Source organism: Coffea eugenioides, chromosome 1 (genome assembly GCF_003713205.1).
Source record: "Coffea eugenioides isolate CCC68of chromosome 1, Ceug_1.0, whole genome shotgun sequence".
In the NCBI taxonomy this organism is placed as follows: domain Eukaryota; kingdom Viridiplantae; phylum Streptophyta; class Magnoliopsida; order Gentianales; family Rubiaceae; genus Coffea; species Coffea eugenioides.
The window spans coordinates 50968825-50984322 of record NC_040035.1 but is presented as its reverse complement, the minus strand read 5'-3'; the positions used below and the strand labels follow the sequence as shown (position 1 = coordinate 50984322).

Below are 15498 nucleotides of genomic sequence, written 5' to 3'. Positions count from 1 at the left end.
CTAGATGGGTAATACTATGTGGAAGTATTGAAAGGGCATAAGATGAAAGACACAGGTCAGGTTGGAGGGATGGTGGTCCCCTGAAAGTGGGGATGATTTTATCTGCAGACGAGAATTCTGCACCTAATTAAGTTTCATTCTTTCAGTTGTTGAAATTTTCGATTGGAGTTACCCTAAATGGGACAAGTGAAGATAGCATACACACAAGGGATGTGGAAGGTGGCTTGCCAAAGCTGAAGAATGTCTTTTGTATCCCAGCCAGCAAATCCCACTTGATCACTGCCTCACCCTAATTCAGGGCCTATGCTAATCATAGTTTTAAGGACATAAGTTTTGGATCTTCTTTGTTGCTTCAGTTTCCCCTAGGTGGGTGGCTGCAACTTGCAACCCTGACTTTTCTGGTACCCGGATCCCCTGTTGGTGGTGAGGCCATATAGCTCAACATAAACGGTAAACAAGTTAGTAACTGATGCTTGTACCTCTCACAAATCAGAATTTCGTACTTTTTAGAGTCTGGATCCAATTGGGTCAACTAACAGACCAGAACCTCTCTTGGACTTAAAGCATCCAGGTTGGAGGGACTGAAAGAGAAAATCGCTGTACGTGAATGAGCATAGTCCATCATCACCGGAGTTATTCTTCAAATCCCATGAGAACATTGAAATGGGAGAAGAGTGACCAAAGACGAAAGAAGCTGAAATATTTTGTTATAAAATTCCAAACAGTAATCATTTCCTTGTGCAATATCACATTCATCAACGATGCCCGGTCCCTTAAAAGAAGAGCAAATTCCAAATACAAGCTTGCTTGCTCGCTCAAGGATGAACAAAATGGAAAACCATACTTAAATTAGGACTACAAGCACGTATACTTGTTAAGGATAAAAAATTATCAGACTTCTAACAGAGTAGAACCAATTTTATTTTTTTTTTGGGAGGGGGGGTGGTGCTCAATATGGGCACCCTCATGTCTAAAAGCACCAATTGTGGACACTACCAGCAGCATTAATTCAAACAAGGCAAAAATACAACAAACAACTCAGGCTTCTACAGGATCTTCAGAGCCTTTCATGTCAACAAAACTGTGAGGATTGTAAGTCTGGAATTCATAGTCTTCATCACGGTTCTCCATCGTTTTTCCAAATACAAATTGTTTGGTCCCCATCGTGGTGAAAGGCATTAAACCAAAAGCTCGAGCAGTCTTGATTGCTCTAGCAACCTTTCTCTGGGCCTTGGCACTAATTCGAGTCTAAAACAAGAAGAAAAATGCTGTCAAATCCAGTCCCTCTATTTTAGCTTCAACTGCATTTAAACACTGTTAAGTTTACCTGGCTCCTCTTGATGATGAGTCCACCCTCAGTGATAAAGTTGGCAAGAAATCTCACATTCTGGGGTGAGAATTAAAACATAATCAGTACACAGCAAACTGCTGCAGATTAAAGCATTAAAGCGTTAAAGCAGAAATACTCGTTTAAGCAGGCATCGCATCTTAAAGCCTTTGCAATTAGCTTAGACTGATGACCAGTATGCACAGAAAGAGTCCAGAAAAGAAGTTTCCTACACGATCTGTATGCTAATACCCATACTTGCCTCTTTATGCGATAAAAGCTCAATGCTTCTTGGTGCATATAATCCACTTTTTCATGAAGTGACATGTTTGCTAGTGTATCATGGACAGCACACTCATTAAATCACTGCTTTTTGACTCGTATTTTTACTTACAGAATGGACTAGAATTTGTTAAAATGATGTACTAACATTTTCCACTGCCTAGAAGTAGTCAAAATAAGCAAGAGAAAATCATTTTCATACAATCAAAAGAAATACTGTAATGCCCATAGTTCTTACAAATTTGCAAACTGTCCAAGATTACTTTCCATTTCATCGAAAAACATTGTAAAACCCTTGCCCATGCATTTAGTGTGCCAAAACTCCTATTAGCTATAAATGGAAGGAATTTGTAGTAAGGTGTGGAGAAGAATTGATGCCTCGCTTGAACACTTGCATAAAATTGGCCAAACAATCATAGTCATCAATGCCATTGATTTAATTTAATTACACATCCCTTTTGCGATTTGATTATGTATACAGGTTTTATAGTAGGTCCAACACAATGAGACCAAAGCATCCAATCTTCAATTATATAGGTAGCTAAACATAGAGAAAAAAAACTGCAGGAAGATAACACTTCCAAAGCTAGGAACTCTCTTAAAAATATGACGAACTCTCTTTGGAGGCAAGACAACAAAAGAAAAGCTATCAGCATTCCACCAAACGAATTATCATTGATGATCTTGAATGCAAAACAGCCATGACTTAATTGTGCAAAACTGTAAAAGTAAAAGAATTAATAAACTGGTATTGGGTATATCTTAGGTGCTCAAAATATGAGCCTGAGTTTATATGAGCATGCATTTCAACAAACATATTGATGCAGATCAAAGAATACGCACCCTGAAATCTGCTTTTTGCAGAACTTCTGCTGTTGTAGTTTCAAACTCATCCCACTTGAAAGGCTTTTGCACACCTGGTTTTCTGAGATCAAGATCCTGCAGAGGTCATGTATGAATAATATAAGCGTCTCACTTGAAGAAAGAAAGAGCTCGAAATAATAAGAATGACAATAGCATCAACAGACACCATCTAAGAATTATACAAGATTGTACAGATTGTCTGCAGATGTAGAGTTAGCTCAAGGAAATACTATGACAGGAGATAAAATTAGGCTGCAAACTACAAAGTTGGCATAAGAAATAGAATTCAATCTCTACTCTTAAGTGTTTCATTAGATTCGCTGAAACAGTGGGTTCAAATATATTAGCAACTGGAATATAGTCCCAAAGAGAATTAGACAGATTTACGTGGTTTATTAAGATACTAAACACAAGAACATAATATACCAAGCTAAGAAAACAGCAACATCAGAAAATAGGCAGTTAATCTTCTTGCAATTTCATTTTGAGTTTTCTGATTAGTTTCCAAGTACACCTGCTTAAAATCAAAACAATTATCAAATGCACATTGCTAAATGCTAAAAAATCTCATCTTGAATCATCAACTTGCAGGTCCTACATGTTTAAAAAAAATTTTATTCTACACTCATTTAATGACAGAAACAGATTTATGCCCTACTAGTTGTTTTAGAAGAGTAGTCCATTTAGATTGTTATGGATGAAAATGCAATGCCATCTACAAGCGCTTAAACTTTCAATATTACCTTTCTGTTTAGGAAGTCAGCTATTCCACTTGTAAATCTTAGCAACTAAATTAGGCTCCAACATGCAAGTCGAAGTCTGTGAGGTACCTAAAGATCCATTTTAACAGAAAATGATGCTTTTATTGGGTGGACACAACTAAAACAACATTAAAATGGAAATTGAAAGTTCAGGTCACATGCAAATCAATAAATTGCACAACATGCAAATCTAGCCCAACTAGCTAGACTAACAAAATGCAGATCTTGACGCAAACAAGTTAAAAAAGGCAAAAAAAAGAACTGGGCCTTGAATTCTATTTGCAATTCAGAAACACCACAACGCAACAGTAAAGCGTGAAATTGTGAAAGAGCATAATATCAAAACTCTATAGCAAGTTACAGTTCTTACAATATCAGCAAACACTAGTACGATTAGAGAAGCATTAGTTCAAATACATATCTTTTGCAGATGGTACCAGAACAGCAATACTAAGCTGAGATAAGTATTAGATTAGGGTAAGTACTTCGTGTCGTAAGTCATTCCCAAGTCAAGCACTGGGCCTTGTATTCTAGATGCAGAAACACCACAAGACAACACTAAAGCACAATATAGTAAAAGAGCATAATATCAAAACCCTGTAGCAAGGCACAGCTCTTACAGATACCAGAAGGCAATAGTAAGAATAGAGAAGCATTAGTTCAAAGGCATATCTATTGCATATGGTGCCAGAACAGCAGTACTAAGATGAGAGAAGCTTTAGATCAGGGAAAGTACTTTAATATCGTATGTCATTCCCAACTGATGGTCCACATCTGGTCTGAAGGAATAATCTTCGCTCTCCAATTCATCAGAATCAACGTCGAAATATTTAGCAGCTTCCCCCAACTTCTCATCCATCCCATCTGACAGTGTGTTAAAACTTTCATCCAGATGGTCAAAATTTCCAGATCTGTTTCCAGGGCTCAGTCCCGATCTGTCATAAGCCTTCTCAATCCTATCTAATTTTTGAAAAAATGATCTAGAATCTCCCTCATCTCCAGTAATATCGCTAAAAATCCGACGCTCAAAATCATCAAGAGATTCAAAAGAGTTAAAGTTGTTCTCATTACGAGTACCTGTATTGACACCCAAAAAAAAATATGAAGAAACACAACAATAGAACAATGGAGAAACTCAAACAGAGGCTGTGTCAAAAGAAACCAAGAAAAACAAATTAATGTTTATGGAACCAGAGCCAGGAACTGATAATTACAGATATGTAAAAGCCTATTCAGCAATTTATGGTTTTCACTATCTCTGCTAAACTCCAGGGTTGCCAATTGTCTAAAGACCAATTCTTCTTTCCATAAAATACCCTGAAGAAACCTTATGATTAATTAAACGTATCCCATCTCAAGTTCCCGATATTCTCTAAGAATTCTCTCATTTTTCAACAATGCTATTGACGTTTTCTTTAAAATATACCCATATCATTAATTAAAAGAAAAAAAAAACTCAGATTATTCAAAATTGCGCATCTAGATAAAAACACGCAAACAAACTCAGACTTTGTACTCTCAAATTAGTGTACACATTACAAGACATGATACTCTACGATGCAACTGTATAAATCAAATTTAAGGCGAATATTTATCCACGCAATGACCACCAAAATCAGAATAAAGCTTTTTAGTTTTTACCATTACTTACACCAATATTCGTCCTGTTCAAGCCTAGACTAGAAGGATGCGGAACAACACACCATCTAGAACTACGTACTTCCCTCATAAACCAGAGCGCATTCAAATAAAACAACTTTAGTTCATCGTGAAAAAGGAAAATGTTCCGCAACAAGTTAGCATTTTTCTGTTAAACACAGATAAATATGGTCAAAGCATCAACCAAACACTCAAAAACTATTAAACCAACCAATAAACCTTTCTGGACTAAAACGAAATATTCTCAGAAATGCTAACAAACGAACATACAAAGAAATACATACCAGGAAACCGACTAAAAGTAGAGAAACTTCTGAATACTTGAGACAGTTGAATGTTTGCAGACTGCAAAACCCTCGTTATCAGTCTCATCTCTCACCTGAATTTGATAACACAAAAGATTTAGGAAGAAAAAACTAGAATTACATTTTCTTGATCCCCTCTAATTTTCAAAACAACCCATGTCAAATAGAAAAATATTTCAAAGAATTAAAACTAAAGGAAACCCGGATAGTTTTCTATTCGAATAAATTGAGAGATAAAGAGAAAATAACGAGGAGGACCTTTCGTCTTCGATGGTTAAGTTCAGCAGAACTGCAGATGGAAGCACCAGGAACGCTCAAGACTCAAGAGTGTGATTTTAATGCATGAGTAGGTGTATTACTCATTAGTGGGCTATTTTGGTGAAGCCCAACGTTGACGGTATGATGTTTTTTTATTCAGGCTGGATTTGTGTACCATGTTGGGCCTGCATTGACCTTTAATGTGTAACTCTTAAAATTCATTGCGCCTGTCTAAATGTTTATGGTGATTGCTGAGAGGAGTAGTGCATGTGTGTGTGTGTGTGTCTGTGAGTCTATATATGATAAAAGTTATATTAATCATCCATATTCTAATTGAAGAGAATTAACTGATTATTTGGATGCTTGGATTTTATTTATATTTGTATTCAACTCCTTTATAATTAGTTTTTCTTACAATTTCTCTCTTCTAACAGTTTTATCTTTTTAAATAAATTTGAGTAATTTGTTATTATGTTCCACTCTATTCTAACAATATCATCTCTTTTGATAAATTTGTATAATTTTTCTATCCATATGGATTAACTTAGTGTAAAAAAAAAAAACTTGAATTTTTACACTGATAGATTTATCAATACTGTTAGAAGCTGAATATTTGTTAATAAAGAAAATAAATTGTTGGATCTTTGGTGCTTAATCAAATATGTCATTCTAGGTTTATGCTCATTTTAAAAATTTTAATTTTTTAAAAGGATATCTATCAAATTTTTTGACATGCATTACAATATTTGATGAATAATGCTATATTATAGTGAGATTATGTAAAGAGGTTTTTAAAAATTACTATGATAGTTAAGCATTTAGATAAATCAATTTTCTAAAATTAATATGAATAAACACATGGGATTGTTGTTAATTTTTTATTTAAATTATTCATGCTTATAAAAATTAAAAATACAAGTGAAATATTATAGAGCATGAAGTTTTACTCTTATCCTCTCGTTTCGTAAGCTAGGATGATTTGCTGTTTGTTTTCTAGGGATTGATATTAGACACAAATTCTTTGGAATTCAGAGGAAACTGCATGTGATCTTCGAAAGTGTTGTGCACTCCAATGACTATGAGATATATGGATCAATCATTTTAGTCGTATGTCAAGAGAAGATTAAAAAAGAAAAGTAGAAATTGAATAATTCCATCACATCCACGAGTAAAAATATAAGTTATTTTATTTTAAAGTTTTTTTTTATAAAACAAGAACTTTATTATTGATGATTTCATTTTAAAGTTAATATTGTATGCACTGACAGTATACATTATCATGATTAAATGCATTACACCTACACAAAATTTAGATTTTAAAATCAAATTGAGATTACACCATTCATCTACCCCTCTAACTTTGACTGTTGATTGAAAAACACCAACATATTACTAGCAATTACTAATAGATATCCCAAGTAGGCAAGTATAGCCAATGGTCTTTTGCCTTTGCTCCAAAACCATACAAGGCACCTTGTGATTCATGAGCCAATCAGCAATGCTTTGGTGTCGAGTCATCCTCGCTGTTTGGCTAATCGCAAAATTTCCACTAATCGGTTAGTCTTCAATTTATCGCTTTTTTGTCAACTATGGTTGTCACTTACCTGTTAGGACTTGAAAGGTTGAACAGTCGGGAACATATGTTTCAAGTTCATTATCAAATATTAGGTAAAATTTTTTTAGAAAAAAAAAAAAAACTAGTTTGGAATTAATTTCTAAAATCTGATAACTGAATGACGGGATAGTCAGCCCGATGAATTTCTTAACACTAAATCATCAAGCAACTATCTGTCAATAACTAACCGAATATTAGGAGTAGTGCAGCGCTTATATTAGTGTTGAGGATGGAGTCAATACCCAATATACTTAAGTAATTTATTATTCTTTGTTTTTTATTTTCTTTAAAACCAATATTTAACTTACTGAGTATGTTTGTATAGGAGAATATTTGAAATATTATTTAAAATAATTATTGTGGCGCTTTTTATAAGATGATGTATATGAAATAAAAAGGTAATTGAGAATATAAAAAAATTTTGATTAGAGAGCGTGTCTGTTTGTTTGTGATGCATGCAAATAATTTTTTTATAAATAATATTAATCCAAATACATCATAGCATATATATTATCAGTGTACAAAAGATTAATTATTTATATTATTTCCTTTCATGAACTCCCATTCATATTAATCTAACAACACAACAGTGGGTTGGGTAGTGTGTTGCGTAGTATAGTTGGGAAATGCCAGTCATTTGCATCGTGAAAAAACAAAAAACATTTCCCAATTCTTATAACTATAAGTTTATTGAAATTTATCTATTTACTATAACACTTTTCATACTATGATATATAGGCCCAATAAAATCAGTTAGGGAAACAAAAAATAATAATTTTTTGAAAAATAATAATACGATGCGTCACTTTAAAAAGTTTAGAGGCTTAAATCATGGACTAATGAGCAAAACATTTCATACAATTCCGGCATCTATACGAAAGTATTATAATTTAGTTTGAATGAGATGCTCTTATATCCTAATTAATTACCACCGGGAAACATGATAATCTAATAACAACTGCGGGAAAAAAAATAGAAAACTCCACGCACATTTTTATTTGATTCTTGATCGATCACGGGGGGGCACTTTCAGTTGATTTTCTTCTTCAGGGATTTGTTTGGGCTTGGGCGTGGGCGGCGGGAAGGAAAGGCTCTACGACCACAAAAACAACGCTGAGTAATAAGACAACTTGTCTAATTTGATGGAAGCTTGAAAACGGTATCCGTCTTTGTACCCCATTTAACCAGCATCCATCTTATCCTGATGACAAACATTTCAATCAACTACAGTGACAAAGAATATCATTAGACCAAAAATGTGATAAATATAACAGGAAAGTAGTATTTATTAGGCATTGATGAGTTCTGATTTGGTGCAGCACCTGTTAGTTTTTACATTAGCCTTTTGCGCTTAGGTTTGGAAACAATTGACTTTTTAGTGCTGGATCAAACATCAAGCTAAAGTCTTTACTTTTTTTTTTTTTTGTCGATACAGGGGTGTCCGGGTCAATTCTTACGGGGCCTGACTAATCCCCTACGATCCGGGAGAGGAGGTCATACTTCACACCGAACACGTTAACAGCGGAACTCGAACCCTGACCAAGTCAGGAAGGTCGCTATACCGTAAGGAGGGAGAGCGGACCGCTCGAGTTACCCCGCGGGAGCAAAGACCAGTATCCCCAAAGAAGGGAATGACCACCGGACCAAATGGCCAGTGGCAAGCTAAAGTCTTTACTCTTCAGCCTTTTTAATTTCTACATCATACAAGAATAAAACAAGAGGTTCTAGCTAGTGGGGAAGAATCTTGCGTTAAAGCGGGCAATTTTATCAGTCTAGGCCGCTTGGGGGAGTAGTAGATCTATCATCTATCATCTATCACCTATGTATTTTGGTGATGAAGTGAATGAACTTGCTTGATAGGTCCCTCCACAAACCGACCAGCCATTATTATCCCTTCACAAGCGATAGTCATGTCTTTTCTCCCCCTTTTACCATATGCAGAATTGCAAAATCTCTTTCTTACTATTAAAATCTGCTTTTGGCAAAGCAAAGCCACATCATGAATTCCATTAATTGGAGTGATCTTATGATTCTTATCAACACCCAACTATGTATGGTGTGCGTTCTAAGTCCTCAATACACGTTGACGTTACCATTCTTGCATATTTTTCCCTTAAAAACTCCACACCTATGCCCTATCGGTTTGCCCAATTTTATGAGCTGCAAAAAGTGATTGAAAAAGTGCAAGATAATTGGGGTGATACAGATATGAAAATAGCTGAAAAAAACAAAAGATAGATCATCCTTTACTTTATTTTTATCGTATAAAATACTCCTACCGTACTATCATATTATTGTTTTTCACCAAATTTATGCAGCTTTTGCTCGTGTAAGTGCGAGATTCAGGAATAAAGAGTGAAACCATACGCGCACGCTGTTGGTTTTGTGGCTTATCAAATTAAAGCGAAAACTCCAAGAACTATAGGAAATAAAACTCACAACAAAATGAGGAAAGGCAGCCAACGCATCATCTCTTCATTGCTACCATACGTGTCCTTTTTCCTTTTCAATTGGCCGTTGGTTCATTTGCTTTCGCCTTTTCTCGATAAGAAATTTGGAAAGTGACAAATTTGATATAAAATACAAATGAATACGCATGACATACACCAGTACTCCTCAGGGCTTTATTTTCATTATTATTTTTTTTTTACAGGGAAACACGAACAGGGGAAAAAAAAAAAAGAGAAGAAGAAGAAGAAGCAATTCGACAATTCTGTGTAATAAACAAACCTTGAATACTTTTAATGGTTTAATCCGCATCGTCGTCTGCAGCTGGGAAGCGATATATTGATCTCGATGATTTTTTTTTTACTTTTAGCTTTAGGGAGAATTAATCTCGTAGTAGTATATGCACGCAGCAAATGTGATTAGATTCGAGTGGACAAGATTACTTGTTGGACCTGGATCACCAGTGCACTGAAGTGAAATGGTTGACGTCGATATTATGCATAGAGATACGACCTGGCCAGATAATAGCAGAAACCCAGCCATTGGCAATTTGGCATGAACCTCTGTAGGCTTATTGGTGGGTGGGCCTGTCGCCTGACACCAACCAAATGTATCACACAGTTGTCAAGGTCTTTTTTTAGTGGAAGACTAGATGATGAACCTCCCTCCCGACTCATTATTATCACCCAAAGGATATTTCCATTTTAGAATGTTCGCAACTACCAATGGTAGAAACACATTTATTAATTGGGTTTCTCTATATGAGGACGGATGCTTAATAAGCACTACGTCTAAAATTTATTTAACATATCATATATATATATATATATATGTTAATAACTATCATATATTCTTACATTCATATATTTTTTTTATTTAATATTATGTATTCATTCTTATATTTATTTACTTTTTCTAATTAATCTTACATTTCAAAAAATATGACACCTAAAATACATTTTAACGAGTGCTCAATACACACCCGTTAAAAAGACCCTTGTTAATTCTAGAGGACATTTTAATTTGACTGGGAATCTAGATTCATAAAAAAATGCAGAGTAACACACGTCACATTTAATTTAAATAAATTATCTTTTATAGCGGAGTTATCGATTGTATAATTAAGTTTACCAACGAACGAATCTAGGTCCAGTGGAGCAAATGATTTACGTGCTCAAATTGAAAAAGAAACTGCCATTTAAGTCAATGGATCTCGAGCATTAACACATTTCTTTTTGTTTGTGCCTTTTCCTGTGTTTTGACAAAAAATGGGGCGTCTTGATTATGTTTTCCTTCGCAAATTTGTCGAAAATATTCCCAAAGATCGTGACGGACGTGGTAGGTCTATGCTTGCATTCATGCCTATTAGTGCATTTATCATATGCGGAGTCTGGCCAGTTGGGGTGGCAAGTGGCAAATGGCAAGGTGGAAGGCGGTGTCGTAAACTGTTGGAGGTTCTGTTTGGCTCTTTAAAAAAACGAAAAAAAAAAGAAAAGGGAAGAATGCCCAATTGCCCTCCAACATCCTTCTGATTTGACCTTCTAGTGGGCAAGGACAGAAGATGCCTAAACACACTTGGATAGGAATTCCACACTGTTTATGACAATTAAAGCAAGAGCATCTTTTTAGCAGAAAGCGAAATCCATGAGCCCGTTCCATTTCTACTTAGATACACAACCCATCATTACATTCTTCAAAATCTTTATTCCACCATTGACTGCTTTCAGAAGAAACCAAGTCCATCGAAATGAATACCCATCCTACGTATGTATACATAAATAAGGGGAATTTTAAACATCACATACATGCCTTGTTAACAAGATGTAATTCAACAACCTATATCCACATATAATTTTTTACAAAATGCCAAGCCAAATATGTTTTATGAATTAACTACACTTGTATAATACAAAATATTCAACTTGGCGTGGAGTGATGGACTGAGTGGTTTGAAAGATGAAGATGTAAGTGGGAGGAAACGCTAAAAAAAATGGTTAGGAGAAGGATGGATTAGGTGTTACAATATAAGTGAAAGATTTGATGAGTTTCGAACCTTCCATTTAAAAAAAGGTGGGGAGGAAAAGGATTGGAAAGGTAAGATGAGAGGAATTATAAATGATAAGTTCGGGTCCTTTTGGATCTCACATTTATAAAAAAAAAAATAATAATAATAATAATAGCCACTGAAAAAATAGGATTGGGGTTTTCTGAAGCTCTTGTACGCGTTTTAGCTCTAAATTTTACTTGCTTAATAAATATTACCGACAGTAGTATTTATACTTTATCAATTTGTACAACCAATAATTGACCAGCAGGGGTTAATAGCTTAAGACAGGCGCTATAGAGCCTCCTGCTAGCTCCAGAGATTGATTGCGCGTAGATCCAAAGGAAGCTGTCACATTGCTGAGCTTTTTGTGAGGGAGCTTTGGCTCTTTGCTTCTTCACAGGGTAAACATGAAATGATAACAACATAGATCTTTTCAGAATTTCAACCATTGGAATCATTTACGCCAATCAGAAAAAAAAGGAGAAATTAAGAAAACGAAATAAAGCAAACAAAAAATCCAGAGTCTCAAGTCTTCTATGAAATGTGGTGGGGAACAAAGTAAAAATGTGATCATGCATTTATTTTGTCTCGAAGTAAAATAGATTTTTTAATAGTGTCCATTAGATATCTAATACGTTAAAGCACCTAAATTATTATATTACCTATACACTCATATTTATCATATTTATTGTACCCCTCGAGTTGTAAAACCTGACCCCCTCATGTTGAGTGTCCAAAACCAAAGTAAAATTATTTACTTAAAAGAAAAAAATACAGTTTTAGTATCCAAACAAATTGACTCATGAGCAGTTTTAGTCCCCAAATTTTGAACAAAAACAAATCCAGTACCCAAACCTTTAACTTTTGAGCACATTTAGTACCGTTACCGATTTTTTCCCAAATTGTTATAAAAAAATAGTCACGTGACAGCTATATGTCCATAAGCTATTATATAAAAAAAATCAAAAAAAATGTAAAATATCCTTTTGATAAAATTATTAGTCCTTAAATTTAGTGTCAAAAGGATATTTTACTTGATAAAAAAATTAGTCCTTAAACTTTGTAATTAGTGTCAAAGGGATATTTTACATGACACTTAGGCCCTGTTTGATAACCCAATTCAGTACTTTAAATTTGGATCTTAACATATTCAGACCGTTTGATAATAAAAAATTAAACATCTGAATTAATTAAGTAGCACTGAATTTTCTAGTCAAAACTTACTCCCAAAATTAAGTGATAAACTATTCACTTATCACTAAATGTGATATGCGCTCAAATGTATTAGATTTAATACCTAACAATTCAATAACTTACTAAATTCAAATTTCAGATATTAATTTTATCAAATCCTTAATGTCAAAATGATATTTTACATTTTTTGATATTTTTTTGTACAATAGTTGCCAAACATGTGATTATCACGGGACTTTTATTTTTTATTTTTGTAGCAATTTGGAAAAAATCCATCAAGGGCACTAAATATGCTTAATAGTTGAAAGATGAGGTACTAGATTTGTTTTTATCTAAAATTTGGGAATTAAAATCTCTTATTTGTCAAATTTTGGATACGAAAACTGCATTTCTCTCTTAGTTAACACGTATAACTTTGTCCCCTGGATCTTCTGAAGTTTCAGGTAATCGTGGTTTGTTATGCTATCATAGATTTACTTAGAAGTTTGTTTTCCTTAATCAATTGATGGCGATGGATCATGGATTTTGACCTGGCAGACTTAAAAAGCAACTCGATTCGCAGTAAGTAAAAGTGACGTTGCGACGGTACAATAAAACACGTATTTCTCCTCTACCATTTTCAGCAAACGAATTAGGACAAGGAGGAAATTTTTGGTAAAGGTGAGGGCGTGTCCTTCACCAACTGGTTCAAATGGCACCATCAAACTTCAAACCATATGCCGAAAAGAAGAGGAGACCATTGAACAATATGGCACAAGATTGTGCAGATCAGATGTTGGTTGTGGTTGATAATTCGGTATACTGAGCTATCATGATCATGATCCGTCGTCACTTGGGGGATATTTAGCATCATGTCTTGTTACATTCCTTTCATTGAACGTAAGTTTACTTGTGGATTAACACTGTTTACTTAATTTGTTTCTATCTTCAATTCTCTTTCATGTTTTATTGAGTTTAATAAAGAGGAGGAGCTCCTAACCTTTTTTTTTTTTTTGGCCAACACAGGGAGTGTTCCAACTTTTTTGACAGACTAATTTTCTTGCGCTCGTGCACCCCGTCCCTCAAGGATATACGAGACAGTAAGAGAGTTAGAATCGATCACACGACTTGGGGCCTAATAAAGTTATTCCATAGTCAACCGATTTGTGCCCGAGGGGCAGCTCAAAACCTTGTTTGGAAAGCCATTTTTGATCAAAAATTTTTTACGTTTTTCATGAACTCATTTTTTACTTTGCATGTATCAAATCGCTACAATTCAAAATTTTTTTATGTTTTCAACGTCACTTAACATTTGCTACCTTATTAATCTTAACAGTAAATAAATAATGGTCTCTCTAAAACCAATGAAATACGAAAAAAAAAAGGTACGTCTTTTCGTTTCCATGCTAAATTTTATATTTTTTCTAATAAAGGATACATATATAAACATGAAAACGTGAAAATTTTGGTGTGTGTGGACTGTGGAGACAGATAGTGCGCAACAGAAATTACGGTACAACCTCAGCTTAACTTTCATTGGTCATTTTCTTCGTCTGTGAGAGAAGTTATGATAAACCTTTACCGTGGTCGCGTGGATGATGATAAAATTGGCCGCTCAAGGACGTGATCTCCAAATCTTGAAAGAATATATACCACATAAATTGGGTTAATTGCGGAGTTTTAGCCATATCATATCCAATAAAAAGAACTTTGCATAATTAAGCACTCTCTGCTCACTTGAAAGTGACTCTTTCTATCTCTTACGAAAAGGAAAAGAAAAATGTAAATTGCATGCGGACTTGTTTGGATATGTTTGTATGTAAAAAAAAAATAATAATAATAATATCATAAATACGTTTTTCAAATTTCAATCAAATTTTTATCTTCCCTCTTACTTTATATACATGATAGATCAAATCATGAAAAGTATTAGTGCAAAATTATTCCACAGAAAATTTCAAATAATTTTCTATTAAAAAATTTTTTGATAGTTACTTTTCTCAGCCTCAACGTTTTACAAATATTTAAGTGGAAGAAAAAGGAGAAGATATCAAAGAAAAGGCGAAGGGGACCAGACAAATGGAGAGGTCATAGTCACGCCTTTATGCCGCTTCGAGAAGGAAAGAAAGGGCAGTCATCCGTGCTACTTGCAGCTCCTGTGACTTGCCTCCATTTGTCGTCGCAATTGCAAATTTGACGGGGTCTTTCAAGAGAATAATTGAACGCTGACAAAGAAAGGCGGGGGGCGCATGGAGGGAAAGGAGGCGGATGGATTGTCCTAACCAATTAAAAAAGGACCATGATCACCAAACACGACAAACTAGTAGTAAGTATTCTTCCCTTCTAAACTAAAATACTCCGTGGTTTTTCTAATAATATGAATTTGTATCTTAGCAACGAATCAGGAAATATATTAACTTTATCCTCATTGTTTGATGCTGACACGTCGATCTCTTTTGAAATAGCTATTATTTTTAGACATATTGTTTCAAACGATTCTGTTAGTAAATATTTTAGCCACCTTCTTTTTGTTTCAAAAGATTCTTTAAATAAATTAAGTTTCCAAATTGGCAATTTGGATTATATTTTTTACAAACATTTTTTACTGTAGCTAGCATCTTAATGATACGATAAATTTGAGGTAAAAATAATTAAAACAGATTTTAAAATATTTTTCCAAGTACCGTCCAAATAATACATATAGATGAATTTCTCAACAAAGTGCTATAGTAATATTTTCCTACTATCTCCTGCAAAAA

The 15498-nt window shown here is 34.4% G+C and overlaps 1 protein-coding gene across 1 annotated transcript; it reads right to left on the bottom strand.

The window, feature by feature from the left end:
• Nucleotides 1–702: 702 nt before the first annotated feature.
• On the bottom strand, nt 703–5531 carry LOC113765217. Its single transcript, XM_027309314.1, has 6 exons — nt 5457–5531; nt 5178–5272; nt 3971–4311; nt 2453–2548; nt 1328–1387; nt 703–1248 (listed from the first exon to the last, which is right to left on the bottom strand). Exons 2-6 carry the CDS (start codon nt 5263–5265, stop codon nt 1039–1041), a joined length of 795 nt encoding a protein of 264 aa, XP_027165115.1. The 5' UTR covers nt 5266–5272; nt 5457–5531; the 3' UTR covers nt 703–1038.
• Nucleotides 5532–15498: the final 9967 nt, after the last annotated feature.

What these genes read in the sequence shown, in the direction of transcription:
- LOC113765217 (XM_027309314.1), bottom strand. Translation starts at nt 5,265, where the DNA reads ATGAGACTGATAACGAGGGTTTTGCAGTCTGCAAACATTCAACTGTCT. An exon ending in TACTTTTAGTCGGTTTCCTG is followed by an intron (nt 4,312 to 5,177) that starts GTATGTATTTCT and finishes GTGTCAATACAG; the next exon opens with GTACTCGTAATGAGAACAAC. An exon ending in TGCAAAAAGCAGATTTCAGG is followed by an intron (nt 1,388 to 2,452) that starts GTGCGTATTCTT and finishes TTCTCACCCCAG; the next exon opens with AATGTGAGATTTCTTGCCAA.